This window comes from Giraffa tippelskirchi, chromosome 14, assembly GCF_054371585.1.
Source record: "Giraffa tippelskirchi isolate mGirTip1 chromosome 14, T2T-mGirTip1v1.2.pri, whole genome shotgun sequence".
Taxonomy (NCBI): domain Eukaryota; kingdom Metazoa; phylum Chordata; class Mammalia; order Artiodactyla; family Giraffidae; genus Giraffa; species Giraffa tippelskirchi.
Genome location: NC_137288.1, coordinates 8,718,819 through 8,746,102, shown reverse-complemented (window position 1 = coordinate 8,746,102; position 27,284 = coordinate 8,718,819). Strand labels below are relative to the sequence as shown.

Here is a 27,284-nt window from a genome sequence, read left to right as displayed (position 1 = left end):
GCAGCTCAGGTGTTCTCATGCCCTGCCTGCCTGCCTGCCTGGCTCATCCGTGAGCTGTGACCACCTACAGGGCAGGACTCCACCTTCTCCTCTCTGTGTACCGTGAATCTGCACACAGTGGGCTTGCAGAACCTTAGGAGACTTGAGCCATTCCCACTCGAGCCAGAACCCTCCCCAGGAAGGAAAACAGCTGTGGAGTCATTTTGGCCCCAGCACTGGTTCGAAAGCCTGGCGCCTCCTACAGCCTCTACGGTGTGAAGAGGGAGGTCCCTTCTGACAGAGCTTTCCGGGTCTCAGATCTAAGCTGTTGTTTCACTGTCAGCTGTGTCTCTTCCGTTGCAGCCAGGTGGGCCACGCTGCTCCAAAGGAGCTCACAAGCTGAGTTTCAAGGGAGGTATAGAGAGGACAGGGATGGCTACAACGTACTGCAAACTGAGTGAGGGTCCCCACAATCCTCAGCAAAGGTCTGTGGTGTGCAAGTGGGGAGTAGAGGGCCCCCAAGTTCCAAAGGAAGGGAGGTAGTCGGGAGCTAAAGCCCTTGGCCGCTGTGGTAGTAGCTGCAGATGGCAGCTCGTCCACAGTGCACTTCGAATGAGGTCATATGAGCGGGACTCTGGAAATGGCTCCGAAATCGGGAGAAAGGGGTCAGGGTATGTGGGAATCCGGCGGGGGTGGGGGGTGGATGAAGGAAGGTGTCCCTCCTCTCTCCAGTGCAATTTGGTTTGGTGAGTCTCAAAGCTACCAGATGGCACTTCCCAAGTCAGGCCCCCGCAGGAATCAGGGTGGGCTGCGTGCCTCGGCCCCTGCCACAGGGACAAGCCACACCAGTGGCCTCCCTGAGCTCCAATGGCCGGATCTGGGGGTTCTGTCTGGGTGCACACCTCCTTGCTGTGGCCAAGTTCCCCCCTTCTCTGAGCACCAGCTTCATCCTCTCGAATGAGGACATCGATTGCTACCTTGGCACGTTACTCTCTTCATCCTGTGAAGACTCATTAGGCTTATCCTACAATTACTAGCTGGCCCGAAGAGATATCTCCTGAATCCAGATTAAGCTGGAGTCTCCCAGGCTCATCTGGCATGTCTTCCCTGAAGTCTGCCAAAACCCACACCCTTGCATTTCCAGGGACTCCCCTTAGCCAGCTGGGCAGAAAACCCAGCATGGTTCAAACAAGCTGACAGACAAGCGGGAGAGGACTCACGGGCAGACGGCTTCCCTCAGGTCACGGGTGGAGCTCTGGGACCACAGCAGCAACGGGCCATCCCAGGCCCTGGGCTCAGCAGCGCCCTCATTCTCAGGCCGGCGGCTCTGCCCTGAGGGGAGCAGGAAGGTCACCAACTGCCGCAGGCGGGCCTCACGCCCCTCCCACTGCTGGAGCCTGACCTCCCCCGGCCCCACCCCTTCCCCTACCCCAGCAGGACGACAGCTCGTCTTCCCCTGGCTTCCAACGGGAGGCCCGGCCCTGGGCCCCGATTGGGCACTGCCCCAGCCCGGAGCCAATCACAGTGGCCAGGGAGGTGGAACGCACCGATTGGCCAGGGCCAGGTCATGTGACCATACTCCCCAGGAAACTCAAATATTACCAAGGTTCCCTAAGAAACCAATGAACAGAATTATCCAGTAAAGGCAAACCGTGCTTTTTAATGAGGCCAATGTCACAGAAAAAAAAAAAAAATGCTTCACAATGAACTGCTCAAGGAAGCTACTAAATAAACTTCCAGAAAAGTTTAGTAGTTTTTTTTTTTTTTTTTAATACGGTGACGGAGAGCTATACCTTTCCCGTCTATGTGAATTTAGGTTTAAACTAGATTTCCCTTGGCTATTATATAAGACAAAAAAACCCACATCCCCCCCTTTCACTCCCCCCCAACCCCAAAAAGTGTTTTAATCTATAGAATTTTTGTGTCCTCAGTTGTGTCTGATTCGCGGCAACTCACGAACTCTACACAGCCAGGCTCTTCCGTCCATGGAATTCAGGGCAATTTTTTCTGTCCCAGTAAATGCCCACCCTGGGTGATCCAAAGGCAAGGGCTCAGAGGCTCCTGAGAGACTAACTCCTTCCAGCTGAGCACAGAACTGGCTCCTCACTGGGATGCCTGTGGCCTGGGGCTCCCTGAGGGGAGAGCAGCACTCGCCCCACCGTGTGGTCACTGCTGGAAGTGCAGGCTGCTCCTCACTCCCCCTTGACAGTGTCCCTGAGGGCAGAACAGTGTGAATCGAATCAAGGTGGAAATGCAAACTCCAATGCAACCAAACTCCCCACAAGGTCTCTAAAACCACTCAGGAACAGGGAATTGGAAACTGCAGGGGATGACAGGAATGGAGATGGAGACTTGACACCTTACACCGAGTTCACTTCCAGTTATCCCTAGACAAACTTTCCATGAAAACTTGTCACAAATCTCGAAGAACAATGAGCAGAAACCGCACACGTGCTTTGAGTCTTCACACACAAAACTAAAACCCAGTCCACAAAAAAAAAAAACCCAGAGAATACAGTGGACTTTGCAAAATCAGAGATATCTACTGTGGGAAAGACCTCATGACAAAAGCAAAAGACAGGTCATACATCGCGAGACGAATGAGTGGAAACACAAAGCTTATCAAGGATGTGTCTCCAAACAGACAAAGAACACCAACACAACAAGCCTGTGAAAACTAGGGAAAGGTCTGAAGGGACACCAGACTGAGGAAGACACACACAGAGGATCCCGGATGATGTCCAGCACTGAGGGCCTGAAGAAACAACAGTCTAGTTGCACCCCCTCAGGCCTGTGTGACCGTGGATGAGGCCTCTGTTTCCCGGTGGCTCTGAGAGATGGACAGGGAGGAAGGGGAAGAGAAGTCACTTGCATTTCTAATACTCACAGCAAAGTCTTCCAACGAGAAGGGAATTATCACCCCCACTGACAATGCCATTCACTGAAGTGATACCCACCAGTCCATCTAACCCAGAAGGGAAGGATGGACCTGTTCTCACAAAACGGCGAGAGATGGAAGAAGGAAGATCAAGCCCACACCAATCACTGGAAAGAGAAGCTGTGCTCAGGGCTGGAAAGAATTCCTATTGGGAAAATGATGTCACAGCCCCACAAGGCAATCCACAGCTTCGATGCTATTCCTCCCAACATGCCAATGCATTTTCGCACCGAACAAAGAATTGCAAAAGGGGTACGGAGACAGAAAAGAGCCTAAACTGTCAATACAATCCGACGAAAAAGCCCCGATACGGACATCCAAGGTTGTGTGAAAGGAAATTAGACGACCAAACTAGGATCCTCAGGAGAGTATCGGAGAAGGCAATGGCGACCCACTCCAGTACTCTTGCCTGGAAAACGTCCTGGACGGAGGAGCCTGGTAGGCTGCAGGCCATGGGGTCACGCAGAGTCAGACACGACTGAAGTGACTTAGCCGCAGCAGCAGCAGCAGGACAGTATGCTATTGGGAATACAACAACACACACAGATCCAGATCGATGGAATAAAGTGGAGGGTCCAGAAACAAACCCCAGCATCCATGGTCAACTCATCTCTGACACAGAAGGGGAGAATATCCAAATGGGAACAAGAAAGCCTCTTCAATCAATGTCCATGGGAAAACCAGACAGCTACATCTGAAGAACGCTATTGGTTTTGATCTCATACCACCTCAATATAGGGGGAAAACCTCACCCTAAAGACTGATGTCATGAGATAGCTAGAAAGAAGCGTAGGTCAAAGGCTCCTTAACATCAGAGTCTCCTTGCCATTTGCTGGGCGGAGGTCGAAATGGGTCTCTTCAAGTAAGGCAAAGAGGTACACGAAGTACACCCATGGGTTTCCATCCAATGGAACCTCTTCACAACAGAGAAGCTAAGCATTCACAAATGCAAAAGATAGGAAACAGAACATGAGAGACTCCTTGCAAGTGGTGTATCTGAGAAGGGGTTCATATGGAAAGAGACGAAGAATGCACAGCACTCAGATTCCAAGAAACAACACCACCACCACCCTTGACCCTTCCCCCATGACCAACTCCGACCTAAAGCCTTTCTCTCCCTCTAACCTATCCCTAAAACATAACCCTCATCTAATCATATACATGTGCATCCCTAGCATCCATCCATCCACACACGAGAGAGAAAGAGGAAGACACAGACGGAACTGAGAAAGGAAAAGAGAGGGACACAGCCAGAGAGAGACACGGAACCAAAGAGAGGAAAGGAGTCGACGGTCCAGACTTTTCCTCAATCTGCCTCGAAGGTAGAAGCAATGACAGCGCCCTTCCACCCCAGAAGGGGGAAAAGGACGGAAGGTTTGGAGAGGAAAAGACAAGAACGCAGGGAGCCATTAGAAGCTCAGCCACCCGCAGAAGCCGAGCTGGGACACTTGAACAGAATCTCAATGGAAACAGAGGAGCAGAAAGTTGGCTACTCTTTTCTATAAGAGAGGGAGACCTTCGAGTCTTCCTTTCGGTCCTCCAACTTGGATGCGGGGTCTCAAAACAGTCAGGAGGGGGAGTGCCTTTTCCTGGGTACCACGGCACATCCAGGCCTCGTTCTGCCCCATTCTGTGCTGTGTCAGCCCTGGATGGAATCTTTCTTTCTGAAGTCTCAGCGCACAAGCTCCACGTGATATCGGCCCCAGGTGGAAAGGCATGGAGCTGCTCGTAGGCCGACAGACCTAGGAAGCAGATGGGAGAATGACCACCACTCTGCAGATGGAGAGACTGGGGCAACCCTGAGGGGCATATGCTTGTCCAGGGCCACACCACTTATGAGAAGAAGGAGCCTGGTCTGAGAGCAGTGGGGTCCTCGGAGCTCAGGCCCTGGCTGAACCCAGGCCTCCCCAGGGCTGTGGGCTGGGCTGTGTGGGTGTCACTGTGCCTGCACATGGCCTAAGGGGGGTGGTCGAGCAGTCAGAAACCCAGAGATTCCCTTGGGAAGTTTTGGGGAAGGGACCTCAGCACGAACCCCAGGAGATGATGTCACCTGCCGGCAACAGAACCCAACAGAACCCGCAGCCCGGGTATCCAGGCCTCCAGAGCGGAGAGGAGCCCCCAGCCAGTTCACTGGCTGCCAGGATGTTCTGCTGTTTGCCCCTGCCCAGAGGCCGGGGCCTCAGGAGTGCTCACAGGCAGTGTGCGCGGGCACCCTGTCGACGTTGGCTCAGGACACCCCCGAGAGGCCTCTGGCCCTTTGCCCGGAGAAACAGAAAGGTAACACGGGGAGCCCCAGGACGGACCAGGCCGCCTCTCCCATGCCACCCGGAAACACCGGGTCCTTTGCCTGTGTGTGTGGATGCGGGTTTCTTGGGGTGTGTCTCCCTCAAGGAAGCCCAGGCGGATGTGGGGTCAGAAGCCTGCGGACAAGTTGTGTCCACACCCCAGGGGAGAGCAGGCTGGGCGGGATGGGGAGAGTGCGGGCAGCGGCGGCCGCCCAGGCGGACCTCACACCCTCAGGTGGGTCTCTTTCCTCCCGGGTGGGGATCTGAGCAGACACACGTCTCTGACCCTTCTGGGAAGAGAAGTTCGAGCAGGCAGAAGCAGCGGCTCCACTGCCCAGGCCCAGCTCGGAAAACTCCTAGCATGGCTGGCTGACGGTCACTGTCGTTGCAGAGCTTCCCACGTGATGAGGCCGAGGACGGGGACACCCCATCCACCTCCCGGAGGGAGGGGTCGGAGCACCACCCCCCCGCCCGTGAGGCCCAGTGCAGGCTCCAGGTGAGCGTGCCCACGGAGGCATCAGCCCCACCGGGGGAGAAGCGGAGGCGGGGAAGGCCTGCTGCCGAGACACCGCCCAGGACACACCCGGCGGCCCAGTCTGAGGCTGCCACGGAGCTCAGCACACCCGGCTCCGACCCAGAGTCCCGAGAACCCCGGCCTCTGAGGCAGCAGGAGGACCTGGAGCCCAGCACGCCAGAGCACAGAGGTGAGGACGCTGGGGCTGGTGCACGGGAGTGTGTGGGGAGGGGGTGCTGAGCTACACAGGGACGAGTCCCCGAAAGCTGCTGCTGGGCCTGCAGCAAGCGCTGGCCTCACACCCCCTGCCCCCCATCTTGCACACTTCAGTCCCAAAAGACATCCGACGCTGGGTAGTCTTTGGGAATCTCTTGGAAGCTTTCTGTCCCGGGAGACGCACATGCCAAGGCTGGCCTGTGGGCAAACTTTGCTTCTCCCCCAGCTCTAGCACTGGCCTCCAACTGGAACCAGGCTCCGCTTCCCAGACCTGTCCCTACAGAGGTGCTGGCTCCAGGTGCAGGACCCAGGGATCCACCGAGGGCAGATGGAGAACCGAGACTTGCCCTCGCAGAGACACCAGGCCAGCTGGGTACTGGCCAGCACACCGGGCAGATCGGATCTCCATGCCTGCAGGACCCCCAGCCCCAGGCACTGATGTCCCACCCCCTCAGCCAGAACCTCCACCTCCACGTGCACCTCTACCTGCTCGGGCTCTGGCAGGAGAACCCGAGGCAGAGGAGGAGTCACCGCCTCGGCAGGGAGAGCCTGCCCTGGCTCCCGCGCAACACCCAGACGCCCACGATGACTCACCCACCCCTGCAGGGAGAACGAGCCCCCGCTCTGGACAGACACCCAGAGCCCTTGCCGGAAACACCACGTCCAGGGGAGCGGTCGGCTCTGCAGCCTCCATCCCCGTCTGCTCACCGTGGACGCTGGCAACTCGGTCTGCCCCCAGGGGACATGGAGTTCCTTTCCCCTGAACTGCTTTGCATTTGCTTTGTTTCCACCTTTCTGGTGATGTTTTATTTTTTGTATGGTTTCCTGTACTTTTGTTGGTTAAGTTGGGATTAGTAAACTTTTTCATCATTGTTGCAATTTGGGAACACTGTTGTGTAACTCTGGTGATACTGTGTTACCATCACCACTTTGTAGTTTCAGACCCGTTTGATCTTTATGCCCCACCCCCCAACAAAGCCTGGATTCAAGGCAAGCACGCCCTGTTCATCCCTTCCCCCGATCCTGAACACAATTTCATCCTTTCTTTGTGCATTCCTTCCTATATTCTTGGTGTCCCCAATCAATGACTCTCAGTGAAATGACTGAAGGAGTGTTTTTTGGACTCTCCAACTACTGTAAGACTCCATTGGAGAGTTCTCATTTGTACGTCATTTGAACTAGCCTTTGATATCTGAAAGGACGGTGTACGTCCTTTCAAGATACCATGTGCCAAACGAAGCCCTTTTGGCAACTGCCATCATTATCTCCAGGCAGGCATTGCTGTGTCAAGGGTGACATCTCAGCCAGAAGGCAGAGGCTGAGCTCGTCTTGTTGCACCAGCTCCCAAAAGAAGCCAAGAAAGGGAGCTGGAACAACAAACCACCCCAACACCCAGGAAAGCGTTCTTCATGACAGAAGGCTAGAAAATGACCCAACATCCTTGTGGCCCAGAACCCCTCTAGAAAATCACTGTTCCATAAAAAAGAGAAACACATGGGAAGTTCCAAGGAGAGGCAATGCCCATGGCCCGTGTACTTGAGAGACGGCCTGACCGCTCCGGGGAAGACACGCACCGACGGAACCCCTTGGGAAACAGCAGTGATAGTCCTCACCGTCGTAAGGGTTTCCTCTGGGCACAACCTGCCTGGGGCACCACACGAGGGAGCAGACCGGCTTCTCTTCCTCTGCCCCCACACCATTCACTCATGAAGGCAGCTCAGGTGTTCTCATGCCCTGCCTGCCTGCCTGCCTGGCTCATCCGTGAGCTGTGACCACCTACAGGGCAGGACTCCACCTTCTCCTCTCTGTGTACCGTGAATCTGCACACAGTGGGCTTGCAGAACCTTAGGAGACTTGAGCCATTCCCACTCGAGCCAGAACCCTCCCCAGGAAGGAAAACAGCTGTGGAGTCATTTTGGCCCCAGCACTGGTTCGAAAGCCTGGCGCCTCCTACAGCCTCTACGGTGTGAAGAGGGAGGTCCCTTCTGACAGAGCTTTCCGGGTCTCAGATCTAAGCTGTTGTTTCACTGTCAGCTGTGTCTCTTCCGTTGCAGCCAGGTGGGCCACGCTGCTCCAAAGGAGCTCACAAGCTGAGTTTCAAGGGAGGTATAGAGAGGACAGGGATGGCTACAACGTACTGCAAACTGAGTGAGGGTCCCCACAATCCTCAGCAAAGGTCTGTGGTGTGCAAGTGGGGAGTAGAGGGCCCCCAAGTTCCAAAGGAAGGGAGGTAGTCGGGAGCTAAAGCCCTTGGCCGCTGTGGTAGTAGCTGCAGATGGCAGCTCGTCCACAGTGCACTTCGAATGAGGTCATATGAGCGGGACTCTGGAAATGGCTCCGAAATCGGGAGAAAGGGGTCAGGGTATGTGGGAATCCGGCGGGGGTGGGGGGTGGATGAAGGAAGGTGTCCCTCCTCTCTCCAGTGCAATTTGGTTTGGTGAGTCTCAAAGCTACCAGATGGCACTTCCCAAGTCAGGCCCCCGCAGGAATCAGGGTGGGCTGCGTGCCTCGGCCCCTGCCACAGGGACAAGCCACACCAGTGGCCTCCCTGAGCTCCAATGGCCGGATCTGGGGGTTCTGTCTGGGTGCACACCTCCTTGCTGTGGCCAAGTTCCCCCCTTCTCTGAGCACCAGCTTCATCCTCTCGAATGAGGACATCGATTGCTACCTTGGCACGTTACTCTCTTCATCCTGTGAAGACTCATTAGGCTTATCCTACAATTACTAGCTGGCCCGAAGAGATATCTCCTGAATCCAGATTAAGCTGGAGTCTCGCAGGCTCACCTGGCATGTCTTCCCTGAAGTCTGCCAAAACCCACACCCTTGCATTTCCAGGGACTCCCCTTAGCCAGCTGGGCAGAAAACCCAGCATGGTTCAAACAAGCTGACAGACAAGCGGGAGAGGACTCACGGGCAGACGGCTTCCCTCAGGTCTCGGGTGGAGCTCTGGGACCACAGCAGCAATGGGCCATCCCAGGCCCTGGGCTCAGCAGCGCCCTCATTCTCAGGCCGGCGGCTCTGCCCTGAGGGGAGCAGGAAGGTCACCAACTGCCGCAGGCGGGCCTCACGCCCCTCCCACTGCTGGAGCCTGACCTCCCCCGGCCCCACCCCTTCCCCTACCCCAGCAGGACGACAGCTCGTCTTCCCCTGGCTTCCAACGGGAGGCCCGGCCCTGGGCCCCGATTGGGCACTGCCCCAGCCCGGAGCCAATCACAGTGGCCAGGGAGGTGGAACGCACCGATTGGCCAGGGCCAGGTCATGTGACCATACTCCCCAGGAAACTCAAATATTACCAAGGTTCCCTAAGAAACCAATGAACAGAATTATCCAGTAAAGGCAAACCGTGCTTTTTAATGAGGCCAATGTCACAGAAAAAAAAAAAAAATGCTTCACAATGAACTGCTCAAGGAAGCTACTAAATAAACTTTCAGAAAAGTTTAGTAGTTTTTTTTTTTTTTTTTTAATAGGGTGACGGAGAGCTATACCTTTCCCGTCTATGTGAATTTAGGTTTAAACTAGATTTCCCTTGGCTATTATATAAGACAAAAAACCCCACATCCCCCCCTTTCACTCCCCCCCAACCCCAAAAAGTGTTTTAATCTATAGAATTTTTGTGTCCTCAGTTGTGTCTGATTCGCGGCAACTCACGAACTCTACACAGCCAGGCTCTTCCGTCCATGGAATTCAGGGCAATTTTTTCTGTCCCAGTAAATGCCCACCCTGGGTGATCCAAAGGCAAGGGCTCAGAGGCTCCTGAGAGACTAACTCCTTCCAGCTGAGCACAGAACTGGCTCCTCACTGGGATGCCTGTGGCCTGGGGCTCCCTGAGGGGAGAGCAGCACTCGCCCCACCGTGTGGTCACTGCTGGAAGTGCAGGCTGCTCCTCACTCCCCCTTGACAGTGTCCCTGAGGGCAGAACAGTGTGAATCGAATCAAGGTGGAAATGCAAACTCCAATGCAACCAAACTCCCCACAAGGTCTCTAAAACCACTCAGGAACAGGGAATTGGAAACTGCAGGGGATGACAGGAATGGAGATGGAGACTTGACACCTTACACCGAGTTCACTTCCAGTTATCCCTAGACAAACTTTCCATGAAAACTTGTCACAAATCTCGAAGAACAATGAGCAGAAACCGCACACGTGCTTTGAGTCTTCACACACAAAACTAAAACCCAGTCCACAAAAAAAAAAAACCCAGAGAATACAGTGGACTTTGCAAAATCAAAGATATCTACTGTGGGAAAGACCTCATGACAAAAGCAAAAGACAGGTCATACATCGCGAGACGAATGAGTGGAAACACAAAGCTTATCAAGGATGTGTCTCCAAACAGACAAAGAACACCAACACAACAAGCCTGTGAAAACTAGGGAAAGGTCTGAAGGGACACCAGACTGAGGAAGACACACACAGAGGATCCCGGATGATGTCCAGCACTGAGGGCCTGAAGAAACAACAGTCTAGTTGCACCCCCTCAGGCCTGTGTGACCGTGGATGAGGCCTCTGTTTCCCGGTGGCTCTGAGAGATGGACAGGGAGGAAGGGGAAGAGAAGTCACTTGCATTTCTAATACTCACAGCAAAGTCTTCCAACGAGAAGGGAATTATCACCCCCACTGACAATGCCATTCACTGAAGTGATACCCACCAGTCCATCTAACCCAGAAGGGAAGGATGGACCTGTTCTCACAAAACGGCGAGAGATGGAAGAAGGAAGATCAAGCCCACACCAATCACTGGAAAGAGAAGCTGTGCTCAGGGCTTGAAAGAATTCCTATTGGGAAAATGATGTCACAGCCCCACAAGGCAATCCACAGCTTCGATGCTATTCCTCCCAACATGCCAATGCATTTTCGCACCGAACAAAGAATTGCAAAAGGGGTACGGAGACAGAAAAGAGCCTAAACTGTCAATACAATCCGACGAAAAAGCCCCGATACGGACATCCAAGGTTGTGTGAAAGGAAATTAGACGACCAAACTAGGATCCTCAGGAGAGTATCGGAGAAGGCAATGGCGACCCACTCCAGTACTCTTGCCTGGAAAACGTCCTGGACGGAGGAGCCTGGTAGGCTGCAGGCCATGGGGTCACGCAGAGTCAGACACGACTGAAGTGACTTAGCCGCAGCAGCAGCAGCAGGACAGTATGCTATTGGGAATACAACAACACACACAGATCCAGATCGATGGAATAAAGTGGAGGGTCCAGAAACAAACCCCAGCATCCATGGTCAACTCATCTCTGACACAGAAGGGGAGAATATCCAAATGGGAACAAGAAAGCCTCTTCAATCAATGTCCATGGGAAAACCAGACAGCTACATCTGAAGAACGCTATTGGTTTTGATCTCATACCACCTCAATATAGGGGGAAAACCTCACCCTAAAGACTGATGTCATGAGATAGCTAGAAAGAAGCGTAGGTCAAAGGCTCCTTAACATCAGAGTCTCCTTGCCATTTGCTGGGCGGAGGTCGAAATGGGTCTCTTCAAGTAAGGCAAAGAGGTACACGAAGTACACCCATGGGTTTCCATCCAATGGAACCTCTTCACAACAGAGAAGCTAAGCATTCACAAATGCAAAAGATAGGAAACAGAACATGAGAGACTCCTTGCAAGTGGTGTATCTGAGAAGGGGTTCATATGGAAAGAGACGAAGAATGCACAGCACTCAGATTCCAAGAAACAACACCACCACCACCTTTGACACTTCCCCCATGACCAACTCCGACCTAAAGCCTTTCTCTCCCTCTAACCTATCCCTAAAACATAACCCTCATCTAATCATATACATGTGCATCCCTAGCATCCATCCATCCACACACGAGAGAGAAAGAGGAAGACACAGACGGAACTGAGAAAGGAAAAGAGAGGGACACAGCCAGAGAGAGACACGGAACCAAAGAGAGGAAAGGAGTCGACGGTCCAGACTTTTCCTCAATCTGCCTCGAAGGTAGAAGCAATGACAGCGCCCTTCCACCCCAGAAGGGGGAAAAGGACGGAAGGTTTGGAGAGGAAAAGACAAGAACGCAGGGAGCCACTAGAAGCTCAGCCACCCGCAGAAGCCGAGCTGGGACACTTGAACAGAATCTCAATGGAAACAGAGGAGCAGAAAGTTGGCTACTCTTTTCTATAAGAGAGGGAGACCTTCGAGTCTTCCTTTCGGTCCTCCAACTTGGATGCGGGGTCTCAAAACAGTCAGGAGGGGGAGTGCCTTTTCCTGGGTACCACGGCACATCCAGGCCTCGTTCTGCCCCATTCTGTGCTGTGTCAGCCCTGGATGGAATCTTTCTTTCTGAAGTCTCAGCGCACAAGCTCCACGTGATATCGGCCCCAGGTGGAAAGGCATGGAGCTGCTCGTAGGCCGACAGACCTAGGAAGCAGATGGGAGAATGACCACCACTCTGCAGATGGAGAGACTGGGGCAACCCTGAGGGGCATATGCTTGTCCAGGGCCACACCACTTATGAGAAGAAGGAGCCTGGTCTGAGAGCAGTGGGGTCCTCGGAGCTCAGGCCCTGGCTGAACCCAGGCCTCCCCAGGGCTGTGGGCTGGGCTGTGTGGGTGTCACTGTGCCTGCACATGGCCTAAGGGGGGTGGTCGAGCAGTCAGAAACCCAGAGATTCCCTTGGGAAGTTTTGGGGAAGGGACCTCAGCACGAACCCCAGGAGATGATGTCACCTGCCGGCAACAGAACCCAACAGAACCCGCAGCCCGGGTATCCAGGCCTCCAGAGCGGAGAGGAGCCCCCAGCCAGTTCACTGGCTGCCAGGATGTTCTGCTGTTTGCCCCTGCCCAGAGGCCGGGGCCTCAGGAGTGCTCACAGGCAGTGTGCGCGGGCACCCTGTCGACGTTGGCTCAGGACACCCCCGAGAGGCCTCTGGCCCTTTGCCCGGAGAAACAGAAAGGTAACACGGGGAGCCCCAGGACGGACCAGGCCGCCTCTCCCATGCCACCCGGAAACAGCGGGTCCTTTGCCTGTGTGTGTGGATGCGGGTTTCTTGGGGTGTGTCTCCCTCAAGGAAGCCCAGGCGGATGTGGGGTCAGAAGCCTGCGGACAAGTTGTGTCCACACCCCAGGGGAGAGCAGGCTGGGCGGGATGGGGAGAGTGCGGGCAGCGGCGGCCGCCCAGGCGGACCTCACACCCTCAGGTGGGTCTCTTTCCTCCCGGGTGGGGATCTGAGCAGACACACGTCTCTGACCCTTCTGGGAAGAGAAGTTCGAGCAGGCAGAAGCAGCGGCTCCACTGCCCAGGCCCAGCTCGGAAAACTCCTAGCATGGCTGGCTGACGGTCACTGTCGTTGCAGAGCTTCCCACGTGATGAGGCCGAGGACGGGGACACCCCATCCACCTCCCGGAGGGAGGGGTCGGAGCACCACCCCCCCGCCCGTGAGGCCCAGTGCAGGCTCCAGGTGAGCGTGCCCACGGAGGCATCAGCCCCACCGGGGGAGAAGCGGAGGCGGGGAAGGCCTGCTGCCGAGACACCGCCCAGGACACACCCGGCGGCCCAGTCTGAGGCTGCCACGGAGCTCAGCACACCCGGCTCCGACCCAGAGTCCCGAGAACCCCGGCCTCTGAGGCAGCAGGAGGACCTGGAGCCCAGCACGCCAGAGCACAGAGGTGAGGACGCTGGGGCTGGTGCACGGGAGTGTGTGGGGAGGGGGTGCTGAGCTACACAGGGACGAGTCCCCGAAAGCTGCTGCTGGGCCTGCAGCAAGCGCTGGCCTCACACCCCCCGCCCCCCATCTTGCACACTTCAGTCCCAAAAGACATCCGACGCTGGGTAGTCTTTGGGAATCTCTTGGAAGCTTTCTGTCCCGGGAGACGCACATGCCAAGGCTGGCCTGTGGGCAAACTTTGCTTCTCCCCCAGCTCTAGCACTGGCCTCCAACTGGAACCAGGCTCCGCTTCCCAGACCTGTCCCTACAGAGGTGCTGGCTCCAGGTGCAGGACCCAGGGATCCACCGAGGGCAGATGGAGAACCGAGACTTGCCCTCGCAGAGACACCAGGCCAGCTGGGTACTGGCCAGCACACCGGGCAGATCGGATCTCCATGCCTGCAGGACCCCCAGCCCCAGGCACTGATGTCCCACCCCCTCAGCCAGAACCTCCACCTCCACGTGCACCTCTACCTGCTCGGGCTCTGGCAGGAGAACCCGAGGCAGAGGAGGAGTCACCGCCTCGGCAGGGAGAGCCTGCCCTGGCTCCCGCACAACACCCAGACGCCCACGATGACTCACCCACCCCTGCAGGGAGAACGAGCCCCCGCTCTGGACAGACACCCAGAGCCCTTGCCGGAAACACCACGTCCAGGGGAGCGGTCGGCTCTGCAGCCTCCATCCCCGTCTGCTCACCGTGAACGCTGGCAACTCGGTCTGCCCCCAGGGGACATGGAGTTCCTTTCCCCTGAACTGCTTTGCATTTGGTTTGTTTCCACCTTTCTGGTGATGTTTTATTTTTTGTATGGTTTCCTGTACTTTTGTTGGTTAAGTTGGGATTAGTAAACTTTTTCATCATTGTTGCAATTTGGGAACACTGTTGTGTAACTCTGGTGATACTGTGTTACCATCACCACTTTGTAGTTTCAGACCCGTTTGATCTTTATGCCCCACCCCCCAACAAAGCCTGGATTCAAGGCAAGCATGCCCTGTTCATCCCTTCCCCCGATCCTGAACACAATTTCATCCTTTCTTTGTGCATTCCTTCCTATATTCTTGGTGTCCCCAATCAATGACTCTCAGTGAAATGACTGAAGGAGTGTTTTTTGGACTCTCCAACTACTGTAAGACTCCATTGGAGAGTTCTCATTTGTACGTCATTTGAACTAGCCTTTGATATCTGAAAGGACGGTGTACGTCCTTTCAAGATACCATGTGCCAAACGAAGCCCTTTTGGCAACTGCCATCATTATCTCCAGGCAGGCATTGCTGTGTCAAGGGTGACATCTCAGCCAGAAGGCAGAGGCTGAGCTCGTCTTGTTGCACCAGCTCCCAAAAGAAGCCAAGAAAGGGAGCTGGAACAACAAACCACCCCAACACCCAGGAAAGCGTTCTTCATGACAGAAGGCTAGAAAATGACCCAACATCCTTGTGGCCCAGAACCCCTCTAGAAAATCACTGTTCCATAAAAAAGAGAAACACATGGGAAGTTCCAAGGAGAGGCAATGCCCATGGCCCGTGTACTTGAGAGACGGCCTGACCGCTCCGGGGAAGACACGCACCGACGGAACCCCTTGGGAAACAGCAGTGATAGTCCTCACCGTCGTAAGGGTTTCCTCTGGGGACAACCTGCCTGGGGCACCACACGAGGGAGCAGACCGGCTTCTCTTCCTCTGCCCCCACACCATTCACTCATGAAGGCAGCTCAGGTGTTCTCATGCCCTGCCTGCCTGCCTGCCTGGCTCATCCGTGAGCTGTGACCACCTACAGGGCAGGACTCCACCTTCTCCTCTCTGTGTACCGTGAATCTGCACACAGTGGGCTTGCAGAACCTTAGGAGACTTGAGCCATTCCCACTCGAGCCAGAACCCTCCCCAGGAAGGAAAACAGCTGTGGAGTCATTTTGGCCCCAGCACTGGTTCGAAAGCCTGGCGCCTCCTACAGCCTCTACGGTGTGAAGAGGGAGGTCCCTTCTGACAGAGCTTTCCGGGTCTCAGATCTAAGCTGTTGTTTCACTGTCAGCTGTGTCTCTTCCGTTGCAGCCAGGTGGGCCACGCTGCTCCAAAGGAGCTCACAAGCTGAGTTTCAAGGGAGGTATAGAGAGGACAGGGATGGCTACAACGTACTGCAAACTGAGTGAGGGTCCCCACAATCCTCAGCAAAGGTCTGTGGTGTGCAAGTGGGGAGTAGAGGGCCCCCAAGTTCCAAAGGAAGGGAGGTAGTCGGGAGCTAAAGCCCTTGGCCGCTGTGGTAGTAGCTGCAGATGGCAGCTCGTCCACAGTGCACTTCGAATGAGGTCATATGAGCGGGACTCTGGAAATGGCTCCGAAATCGGGAGAAAGGGGTCAGGGTATGTGGGAATCCGGCGGGGGTGGGGGGTGGATGAAGGAAGGTGTCCCTCCTCTCTCCAGTGCAATTTGGTTTGGTGAGTCTCAAAGCTACCAGATGGCACTTCCCAAGTCAGGCCCCCGCAGGAATCAGGGTGGGCTGCGTGCCTCGGCCCCTGCCACAGGGACAAGCCACACCAGTGGCCTCCCTGAGCTCCAATGGCCGGATCTGGGGGTTCTGTCTGGGTGCACACCTCCTTGCTGTGGCCAAGTTCCCCCCTTCTCTGAGCACCAGCTTCATCCTCTCGAATGAGGACATCGATTGCTACCTTGGCACGTTACTCTCTTCATCCTGTGAAGACTCATTAGGCTTATCCTACAATTACTAGCTGGCCCGAAGAGATATCTCCTGAATCCAGATTAAGCTGGAGTCTCCCAGGCTCATCTGGCATGTCTTCCCTGAAGTCTGCCAAAACCCATACCCTTGCATTTCCAGGGACTCCCCTTAGCCAGCTGGGCAGAAAACCCAGCATGGTTCAAACAAGCTGACAGACAAGCGGGAGAGGACTCACGGGCAGACGGCTTCCCTCAGGTCGCGGGTGGAGCTCTGGGACCACAGCAGCAACGGGCCATCCCAGGCCCTGGGCTCAGCAGCGCCCTCATTCTCAGGCCGGCGGCTCTGCCCTGAGGGGAGCAGGAAGGTCACCAACTGCCGCAGGCGGGCCTCACGCCCCTCCCACTGCTGGAGCCTGACCTCCCCCGGCCCCACCCCTTCCCCTACCCCAGCAGGACGACAGCTCGTCTTCCCCTGGCTTCCAACGGGAGGCCCGGCCCTGGGCCCCGATTGGGCACTGCCCCAGCCCGGAGCCAATCACAGTGGCCAGGGAGGTGGAACGCACCGATTGGCCAGGGCCAGGTCATGTGACCATACTCCCCAGGAAACTCAAATATTACCAAGGTTCCCTAAGAAACCAATGAACAGAATTATCCAGTAAAGGCAAACCGTGCTTTTTAATGAGGCCAATGTCACAGAAAAAAAAAAAAAAATGCTTCACAATGAACTGCTCAAGGAAGCTACTAAATAAACTTCCAGAAAAGTTTAGTAGTTTTTTTTTTTTTTTAATAGGGTGACGGAGAGCTATACCTTTCCCGTCTATGTGAATTTAGGTTTAAACTAGATTTCCCTTGGCTATTATATAAGACAAAAAAACCCACATCCCCCCCTTTCACTCCCCCCCACCCCCAAAAAGTGTTTTAATCTATAGAATTTTTGTGTCCTCAGTTGTGTCTGATTCGCGGCAACTCACGAACTCTACACAGCCAGGCTCTTCCGTCCATGGAATTCAGGGCAATTTTTTCTGTCCCAGTAAATGCCCACCCTGGGTGATCCAAAGGCAAGGGCTCAGAGGCTCCTGAGAGACTAACTCCTTCCAGCTGAGCACAGAACTGGCTCCTCACTGGGATGCCTGTGGCCTGGGGCTCCCTGAGGGGAGAGCAGCACTCGCCCCACCGTGTGGTCACTGCTGGAAGTGCAGGCTGCTCCTCACTCCCCCTTGACAGTGTCCCTGAGGGCAGAACAGTGTGAATCGAATCAAGGTGGAAATGCAAACTCCAATGCAACCAAACTCCCCACAAGGTCTCTAAAACCACTCAGGAACAGGGAATTGGAAACTGCAGGGGATGACAGGAATGGAGATGGAGACTTGACACCTTACACCGAATTCACTTCCAGTTATCCCTAGACAAACTTTCCATGAAAACTTGTCACAAATCTCGAAGAACAATGAGCAGAAACCAGACACGTGCTTTGAGTCTTCACACACAAAACTAAAACCCAGTCCACAAAAAGAAAACCCAGAGAATACAGTGGACTTTGCAAAATCAAAGATATCTACTGTGGGAAAGACCTCATGACAAAAGCAAAAGACAGGTCATACATCGCGAGACGAATGAGTGGAAACACAAAGCTTATCAAGGATGTGTCTCCAAACAGACAAAGAACACCAACACAACAAGCCTGTGAAAACTAGGGAAAGGTCTGAAGGGACACCAGACTGAGGAAGACACACACAGAGGATCCCGGATGATGTCCAGCACTGAGGGCCTGAAGAAACAACAGTCTAGTTGCACCCCCTCAGGCCTGTGTGACCGTGGATGAGGCCTCTGTTTCCCGGTGGCTCTGAGAGATGGACAGGGAGGAAGGGGAAGAGAAGTCACTTGCATTTCTAATACTCACAGCAAAGTCTTCCAACGAGAAGGGAATTATCACCCCCACTGACAATGCCATTCACTGAAGTGATACCCACCAGTCCATCTAACCCAGAAGGGAAGGATGGACCTGTTCTCACAAAACGGCGAGAGATGGAAGAAGGAAGATCAAGCCCACACCAATCACTGGAAAGAGAAGCTGTGCTCAGGGCTTGAAAGAATTCCTATTGGGAAAATGATGTCACAGCCCCACAAGGCAATCCACAGCTTCGATGCTATTCCTCCCAACATGCCAATGCATTTTCGCACCGAACAAAGAATTGCAAAAGGGGTACGGAGACAGAAAAGAGCCTAAACTGTCAATACAATCCGACGAAAAAGCCCCGATACGGACATCCAAGGTTGTGTGAAAGGAAATTAGACGACCAAACTAGGATCCTCAGGAGAGTATCGGAGAAGGCAATGGCGACCCACTCCAGTACTCTTGCCTGGAAAACGTCCTGGACGGAGGAGCCTGGTAGGCTGCAGGCCATGGGGTCACGCAGAGTCAGACACGACTGAAGTGACTTAGCCGCAGCAGCAGCAGCAGGACAGTATGCTATTGGGAATACAACAACACACACAGATCCAGATCGATGGAATAAAGTGGAGGGTCCAGAAACAAACCCCAGCATCCATGGTCAACTCATCTCTGACACAGAAGGGGAGAATATCCAAATGGGAACAAGAAAGCCTCTTCAATCAATGTCCATGGGAAAACCAGACAGCTACATCTGAAGAACGCTATTGGTTTTGATCTCATACCACCTCAATATAGGGGGAAAACCTCACCCTAAAGACTGATGTCATGAGATAGCTAGAAAGAAGCGTAGGTCAAAGGCTCCTTAACATCAGAGTCTCCTTGCCATTTGCTGGGCGGAGGTCGAAATGGGTCTCTTCAAGTAAGGCAAAGAGGTACACGAAGTACACCCATGGGTTTCCATCCAATGGAACCTCTTCACAACAGAGAAGCTAAGCATTCACAAATGCAAAAGATAGGAAACAGAACATGAGAGACTCCTTGCAAGTGGTGTATCTGAGAAGGGGTTCATATGGAAAGAGACGAAGAATGCACAGCACTCAGATTCCAAGAAACAACACCACCACCACCCTTGACCCTTCCCCCATGACCAACTCCAACCTAAAGCCTTTCTCTCCCTCTAACCTATCCCTAAAACATAACCCTCATCTAATCATATACATGTGCATCCCTAGCATCCATCCATCCACACACGAGAGAGAAAGAGGAAGACACAGACGGAACTGAGAAAGGAAAAGAGAGGGACACAGCCAGAGAGAGACACGGAACCAAAGAGAGGAAAGGAGTCGACGGTCCAGACTTTTCCTCAATCTGCCTCGAAGGTAGAAGCAATGACAGCGCCCTTCCACCCCAGAAGGGGGAAAAGGACGGAAGGTTTGGAGAGGAAAAGACAAGAACGCAGGGAGCCATTAGAAGCTCAGCCACCCGCAGAAGCCGAGCTGGGACACTTGAACAGAATCTCAATGGAAACAGAGGAGCAGAAAGTTGGCTACTCTTTTCTATAAGAGAGGGAGACCTTCGAGTCTTCCTTTCGGTCCTCCAACTTGGATGCGGGGTCTCAAAACAGTCAGGAGGGGGAGTGCCTTTTCCTGGGTACCACGGCACATCCAGGCCTCGTTCTGCCCCATTCTGTGCTGTGTCAGCCCTGGATGGAATCTTTCTTTCTGAAGTCTCAGCGCACAAGCTCCACGTGATATCGGCCCCAGGTGGAAAGGCATGGAGCTGCTCGTAGGCCGACAGACCTAGGAAGCAGATGGGAGAATGACCACCACTCTGCAGATGGAGAGACTGGGGCAACCCTGAGGGGCATATGCTTGTCCAGGGCCACACCACTTATGAGAAGAAGGAGCCTGGTCTGAGAGCAGTGGGGTCCTCGGAGCTCAGGCCCTGGCTGAACCCAGGCCTCCCCAGGGCTGTGGGCTGGGCTGTGTGGGTGTCACTGTGCCTGCACATGGCCTAAGGGGGGTGGTCGAGCAGTCAGAAACCCAGAGATTCCCTTGGGAAGTTTTGGGGAAGGGACCTCAGCACGAACCCCAGGAGATGATGTCACCTGCCGGCAACAGAACCCAACAGAACCCGCAGCCCGGGTATCCAGGCCTCCAGAGCGGAGAGGAGCCCCCAGCCAGTTCACTGGCTGCCAGGATGTTCTGCTGTTTGCCCCTGCCCAGAGGCCGGGGCCTCAGGAGTGCTCACAGGCAGTGTGCGCGGGCACCCTGTCGACGTTGGCTCAGGACACCCCCGAGAGGCCTCTGGCCCTTTGCCCGGAGAAACAGAAAGGTAACACGGGGAGCCCCAGGACGGACCAGGCCGCCTCTCCCATGCCACCCGGAAACACCGGGTCCTTTGCCTGTGTGTGTGGATGCGGGTTTCTTGGGGTGTGTCTCCCTCAAGGAAGCCCAGGCGGATGTGGGGTCAGAAGCCTGCGGACAAGTTGTGTCCACACCCCAGGGGAGAGCAGGCTGGGCGGGATGGGGAGAGTGCGGGCAGCGGCGGCCGCCCAGGCGGACCTCACACCCTCAGGTGGGTCTCTTTCCTCCCGGGTGGGGATCTGAGCAGACACACGTCTCTGACCCTTCTGGGAAGAGAAGTTCGAGCAGGCAGAAGCAGCGGCTCCACTGCCCAGGCCCAGCTCGGAAAACTCCTAGCATGGCTGGCTGACGGTCACTGTCGTTGCAGAGCTTCCCACGTGATGAGGCCGAGGACGGGGACACCCCATCCACCTCCCGGAGGGAGGGGTCGGAGCACCACCCCCCCGCCCGTGAGGCCCAGTGCAGGCTCCAGGTGAGCGTGCCCACGGAGGCATCAGCCCCACCGGGGGAGAAGCGGAGGCGGGGAAGGCCTGCTGCCGAGACACCGCCCAGGACACACCCGGCGGCCCAGTCTGAGGCTGCCACGGAGCTCAGCACACCCGGCTCCGACCCAGAGTCCCGAGAACCCCGGCCTCTGAGGCAGCAGGAGGACCTGGAGCCCAGCACGCCAGAGCACAGAGGTGAGGACGCTGGGGCTGGTGCACGGGAGTGTGTGGGGAGGGGGTGCTGAGCTACACAGGGACGAGTCCCCGAAAGCTGCTGCTGGGCCTGCAGCAAGCGCTGGCCTCACACCCCCCGCCCCCCATCTTGCACACTTCAGTCCCAAAAGACATCCGACGCTGGGTAGTCTTTGGGAATCTCTTGGAAGCTTTCTGTCCCGGGAGACGCACATGCCAAGGCTGGCCTGTGGGCAAACTTTGCTTCTCCCCCAGCTCTAGCACTGGCCTCCAACTGGAACCAGGCTCCGCTTCCCAGACCTGTCCCTACAGAGGTGCTGGCTCCAGGTGCAGGACCCAGGGATCCACCGAGGGCAGATGGAGAACCGAGACTTGCCCTCGCAGAGACACCAGGCCAGCTGGGTACTGGCCAGCACACCGGGCAGATCGGATCTCCATGCCTGCAGGACCCCCAGCCCCAGGCACTGATGTCCCACCCCCTCAGCCAGAACCTCCACCTCCACGTGCACCTCTACCTGCTCGGGCTCTGGCAGGAGAACCCGAGGCAGAGGAGGAGTCACCGCCTCGGCAGGGAGAGCCTGCCCTGGCTCCCGCACAACACCCAGACGCCCACGATGACTCACCCACCCCTGCAGGGAGAACGAGCCCCCGCTCTGGACAGACACCCAGAGCCCTTGCCGGAAACACCACGTCCAGGGGAGCGGTCGGCTCTGCAGCCTCCATCCCCGTCTGCTCACCGTGAACGCTGGCAACTCGGTCTGCCCCCAGGGGACATGGAGTTCCTTTCCCCTGAACTGCTTTGCATTTGGTTTGTTTCCACCTTTCTGGTGATGTTTTATTTTTTGTATGGTTTCCTGTACTTTTGTTGGTTAAGTTGGGATTAGTAAACTTTTTCATCATTGTTGCAATTTGGGAACACTGTTGTGTAACTCTGGTGATACTGTGTTACCATCACCACTTTGTAGTTTCAGACCCGTTTGATCTTTATGCCCCACCCCCCAACAAAGCCTGGATTCAAGGCAAGCATGCCCTGTTCATCCCTTCCCCCGATCCTGAACACAATTTCATCCTTTCTTTGTGCATTCCTTCCTATATTCTTGGTGTCCCCAATCAATGACTCTCAGTGAAATGACTGAAGGAGTGTTTTTTGGACTCTCCAACTACTGTAAGACTCCATTGGAGAGTTCTCATTTGTACGTCATTTGAACTAGCCTTTGATATCTGAAAGGACGGTGTACGTCCTTTCAAGATACCATGTGCCAAACGAAGCCCTTTTGGCAACTGCCATCATTATCTCCAGGCAGGCATTGCTGTGTCAAGGGTGACATCTCAGCCAGAAGGCAGAGGCTGAGCTCGTCTTGTTGCACCAGCTCCCAAAAGAAGCCAAGAAAGGGAGCTGGAACAACAAACCACCCCAACACCCAGGAAAGCGTTCTTCATGACAGAAGGCTAGAAAATGACCCAACATCCTTGTGGCCCAGAACCCCTCTAGAAAATCACTGTTCCATAAAAAAGAGAAACACATGGGAAGTTCCAAGGAGAGGCAATGCCCATGGCCCGTGTACTTGAGAGACGGCCTGACCGCTCCGGGGAAGACACGCACCGACGGAACCCCTTGGGAAACAGCAGTGATAGTCCTCACCGTCGTAAGGGTTTCCTCTGGGGACAACCTGCCTGGGGCACCACACGAGGGAGCAGACCGGCTTCTCTTCCTCTGCCCCCACACCATTCACTCATGAAGGCAGCTCAGGTGTTCTCATGCCCTGCCTGCCTGCCTGCCTGGCTCATCCGTGAGCTGTGACCACCTACAGGGCAGGACTCCACCTTCTCCTCTCTGTGTACCGTGAATCTGCACACAGTGGGCTTGCAGAACCTTAGGAGACTTGAGCCATTCCCACTCGAGCCAGAACCCTCCCCAGGAAGGAAAACAGCTGTGGAGTCATTTTGGCCCCAGCACTGGTTCGAAAGCCTGGCGCCTCCTACAGCCTCTACGGTGTGAAGAGGGAGGTCCCTTCTGACAGAGCTTTCCGGGTCTCAGATCTAAGCTGTTGTTTCACTGTCAGCTGTGTCTCTTCCGTTGCAGCCAGGTGGGCCACGCTGCTCCAAAGGAGCTCACAAGCTGAGTTTCAAGGGAGGTATAGAGAGGACAGGGATGGCTACAACGTACTGCAAACTGAGTGAGGGTCCCCACAATCCTCAGCAAAGGTCTGTGGTGTGCAAGTGGGGAGTAGAGGGCCCCCAAGTTCCAAAGGAAGGGAGGTAGTCGGGAGCTAAAGCCCTTGGCCGCTGTGGTAGTAGCTGCAGATGGCAGCTCGTCCACAGTGCACTTCGAATGAGGTCATATGAGCGGGACTCTGGAAATGGCTCCGAAATCGGGAGAAAGGGGTCAGGGTATGTGGGAATCCGGCGGGGGTGGGGGGTGGATGAAGGAAGGTGTCCCTCCTCTCTCCAGTGCAATTTGGTTTGGTGAGTCTCAAAGCTACCAGATGGCACTTCCCAAGTCAGGCCCCCGCAGGAATCAGGGTGGGCTGCGTGCCTCGGCCCCTGCCACAGGGACAAGCCACACCAGTGGCCTCCCTGAGCTCCAATGGCCGGATCTGGGGGTTCTGTCTGGGTGCACACCTCCTTGCTGTGGCCAAGTTCCCCCCTTCTCTGAGCACCAGCTTCATCCTCTCGAATGAGGACATCGATTGCTACCTTGGCACGTTACTCTCTTCATCCTGTGAAGACTCATTAGGCTTATCCTACAATTACTAGCTGGCCCGAAGAGATATCTCCTGAATCCAGATTAAGCTGGAGTCTCCCAGGCTCATCTGGCATGTCTTCCCTGAAGTCTGCCAAAACCCATACCCTTGCATTTCCAGGGACTCCCCTTAGCCAGCTGGGCAGAAAACCCAGCATGGTTCAAACAAGCTGACAGACAAGCGGGAGAGGACTCACGGGCAGACGGCTTCCCTCAGGTCGCGGGTGGAGCTCTGGGACCACAGCAGCAACGGGCCATCCCAGGCCCTGGGCTCAGCAGCGCCCTCATTCTCAGGCCGGCGGCTCTGCCCTGAGGGGAGCAGGAAGGTCACCAACTGCCGCAGGCGGGCCTCACGCCCCTCCCACTGCTGGAGCCTGACCTCCCCCGGCCCCACCCCTTCCCCTACCCCAGCAGGACGACAGCTCGTCTTCCCCTGGCTTCCAACGGGAGGCCCGGCCCTGGGCCCCGATTGGGCACTGCCCCAGCCCGGAGCCAATCACAGTGGCCAGGGAGGTGGAACGCACCGATTGGCCAGGGCCAGGTCATGTGACCATACTCCCCAGGAAACTCAAATATTACCAAGGTTCCCTAAGAAACCAATGAACAGAATTATCCAGTAAAGGCAAACCGTGCTTTTTAATGAGGCCAATGTCACAGAAAAAAAAAAAAAAATGCTTCACAATGAACTGCTCAAGGAAGCTACTAAATAAACTTCCAGAAAAGTTTAGTAGTTTTTTTTTTTTTTTTAATAGGGTGACGGAGAGCTATACCTTTCCCGTCTATGTGAATTTAGGTTTAAACTAGATTTCCCTTGGCTATTATATAAGACAAAAAAACCCACATCCCCCCCTTTCACTCCCCCCCACCCCCAAAAAGTGTTTTAATCTATAGAATTTTTGTGTCCTCAGTTGTGTCTGATTCGCGGCAACTCACGAACTCTACACAGCCAGGCTCTTCCGTCCATGGAATTCAGGGCAATTTTTTCTGTCCCAGTAAATGCCCACCCTGGGTGATCCAAAGGCAAGGGCTCAGAGGCTCCTGAGAGACTAACTCCTTCCAGCTGAGCACAGAACTGGCTCCTCACTGGGATGCCTGTGGCCTGGGGCTCCCTGAGGGGAGAGCAGCACTCGCCCCACCGTGTGGTCACTGCTGGAAGTGCAGGCTGCTCCTCACTCCCCCTTGACAGTGTCCCTGAGGGCAGAACAGTGTGAATCGAATCAAGGTGGAAATGCAAACTCCAATGCAACCAAACTCCCCACAAGGTCTCTAAAACCACTCAGGAACAGGGAATTGGAAACTGCAGGGGATGACAGGAATGGAGATGGAGACTTGACACCTTACACCGAATTCACTTCCAGTTATCCCTAGACAAACTTTCCATGAAAACTTGTCACAAATCTCGAAGAACAATGAGCAGAAACCAGACACGTGCTTTGAGTCTTCACACACAAAACTAAAACCCAGTCCACAAAAAGAAAACCCAGAGAATACAGTGGACTTTGCAAAATCAAAGATATCTACTGTGGGAAAGACCTCATGACAAAAGCAAAAGACAGGTCATACATCGCGAGACGAATGAGTGGAAACACAAAGCTTATCAAGGATGTGTCTCCAAACAGACAAAGAACACCAACACAACAAGCCTGTGAAAACTAGGGAAAGGTCTGAAGGGACACCAGACTGAGGAAGACACACACAGAGGATCCCGGATGATGTCCAGCACTGAGGGCCTGAAGAAACAACAGTCTAGTTGCACCCCCTCAGGCCTGTGTGACCGTGGATGAGGCCTCTGTTTCCCGGTGGCTCTGAGAGATGGACAGGGAGGAAGGGGAAGAGAAGTCACTTGCATTTCTAATACTCACAGCAAAGTCTTCCAACGAGAAGGGAATTATCACCCCCACTGACAATGCCATTCACTGAAGTGATACCCACCAGTCCATCTAACCCAGAAGGGAAGGATGGACCTGTTCTCACAAAACGGCGAGAGATGGAAGAAGGAAGATCAAGCCCACACCAATCACTGGAAAGAGAAGCTGTGCTCAGGGCTTGAAAGAATTCCTATTGGGAAAATGATGTCACAGCCCCACAAGGCAATCCACAGCTTCGATGCTATTCCTCCCAACATGCCAATGCATTTTCGCACCGAACAAAGAATTGCAAAAGGGGTACGGAGACAGAAAAGAGCCTAAACTGTCAATACAATCCGACGAAAAAGCCCCGATACGGACATCCAAGGTTGTGTGAAAGGAAATTAGACGACCAAACTAGGATCCTCAGGAGAGTATCGGAGAAGGCAATGGCGACCCACTCCAGTACTCTTGCCTGGAAAACGTCCTGGACGGAGGAGCCTGGTAGGCTGCAGGCCATGGGGTCACGCAGAGTCAGACACGACTGAAGTGACTTAGCCGCAGCAGCAGCAGCAGGACAGTATGCTATTGGGAATACAACAACACACACAGATCCAGATCGATGGAATAAAGTGGAGGGTCCAGAAACAAACCCCAGCATCCATGGTCAACTCATCTCTGACACAGAAGGGGAGAATATCCAAATGGGAACAAGAAAGCCTCTTCAATCAATGTCCATGGGAAAACCAGACAGCTACATCTGAAGAACGCTATTGGTTTTGATCTCATACCACCTCAATATAGGGGGAAAACCTCACCCTAAAGACTGATGTCATGAGATAGCTAGAAAGAAGCGTAGGTCAAAGGCTCCTTAACATCAGAGTCTCCTTGCCATTTGCTGGGCGGAGGTCGAAATGGGTCTCTTCAAGTAAGGCAAAGAGGTACACGAAGTACACCCATGGGTTTCCATCCAATGGAACCTCTTCACAACAGAGAAGCTAAGCATTCACAAATGCAAAAGATAGGAAACAGAACATGAGAGACTCCTTGCAAGTGGTGTATCTGAGAAGGGGTTCATATGGAAAGAGACGAAGAATGCACAGCACTCAGATTCCAAGAAACAACACCACCACCACCCTTGACCCTTCCCCCATGACCAACTCCAACCTAAAGCCTTTCTCTCCCTCTAACCTATCCCTAAAACATAACCCTCATCTAATCATATACATGTGCATCCCTAGCATCCATCCATCCACACACGAGAGAGAAAGAGGAAGACACAGACGGAACTGAGAAAGGAAAAGAGAGGGACACAGCCAGAGAGAGACACGGAACCAAAGAGAGGAAAGGAGTCGACGGTCCAGACTTTTCCTCAATCTGCCTCGAAGGTAGAAGCAATGACAGCGCCCTTCCACCCCAGAAGGGGGAAAAGGACGGAAGGTTTGGAGAGGAAAAGACAAGAACGCAGGGAGCCACTAGAAGCTCAGCCACCCGCAGAAGCCGAG

General features: G+C 54.6%; 3 protein-coding genes and 1 long non-coding RNA gene across 4 annotated transcripts in view; 3 read left to right on the top strand and 1 right to left on the bottom strand.

Moving 5' to 3' along the window:
- LOC145534148 (uncharacterized) overlaps nt 1–27,284 on the bottom strand; it is a 770,273-nt gene that overhangs the window by 623,799 nt on the left and 119,190 nt on the right. The window contains exons 15-18 of the long non-coding RNA XR_014074274.1: nt 24,130–24,241; nt 16,489–16,600; nt 8,844–8,955; nt 1,200–1,311 (exon numbers count right to left, since the gene is read on the bottom strand). This is a non-coding gene — a long non-coding RNA (uncharacterized LOC145534148). The remainder of the gene's footprint in view (nt 1–1,199; nt 1,312–8,843; nt 8,956–16,488; nt 16,601–24,129; nt 24,242–27,284) is intronic.
- LOC145533975 (uncharacterized) lies at nt 3,719–6,819 on the top strand. Its single transcript, XM_081561330.1, has 3 exons — nt 3,719–5,194; nt 5,594–5,906; nt 6,159–6,819. Exons 1-3 carry the CDS (start codon nt 4,958–4,960, stop codon nt 6,785–6,787), a joined length of 1,179 nt encoding a protein of 392 aa, XP_081417456.1. The 5' UTR covers nt 3,719–4,957; the 3' UTR covers nt 6,788–6,819.
- LOC145534012 (uncharacterized) lies at nt 12,494–15,910 on the top strand. The gene is made up of 3 exons (XM_081561376.1): nt 12,494–12,839; nt 13,239–13,551; nt 13,804–15,910. The coding sequence occupies exons 1-3, from the start codon at nt 12,603–12,605 to the stop codon at nt 14,430–14,432; spliced, it is 1,179 nt and encodes a 392-aa protein (XP_081417502.1). The 5' UTR covers nt 12,494–12,602; the 3' UTR covers nt 14,433–15,910.
- Nucleotides 19,385–23,551, top strand: LOC145534013 (uncharacterized). Its single transcript, XM_081561377.1, has 3 exons — nt 19,385–20,480; nt 20,880–21,192; nt 21,445–23,551. Exons 1-3 carry the CDS (start codon nt 20,244–20,246, stop codon nt 22,071–22,073), a joined length of 1,179 nt encoding a protein of 392 aa, XP_081417503.1. The 5' UTR covers nt 19,385–20,243; the 3' UTR covers nt 22,074–23,551.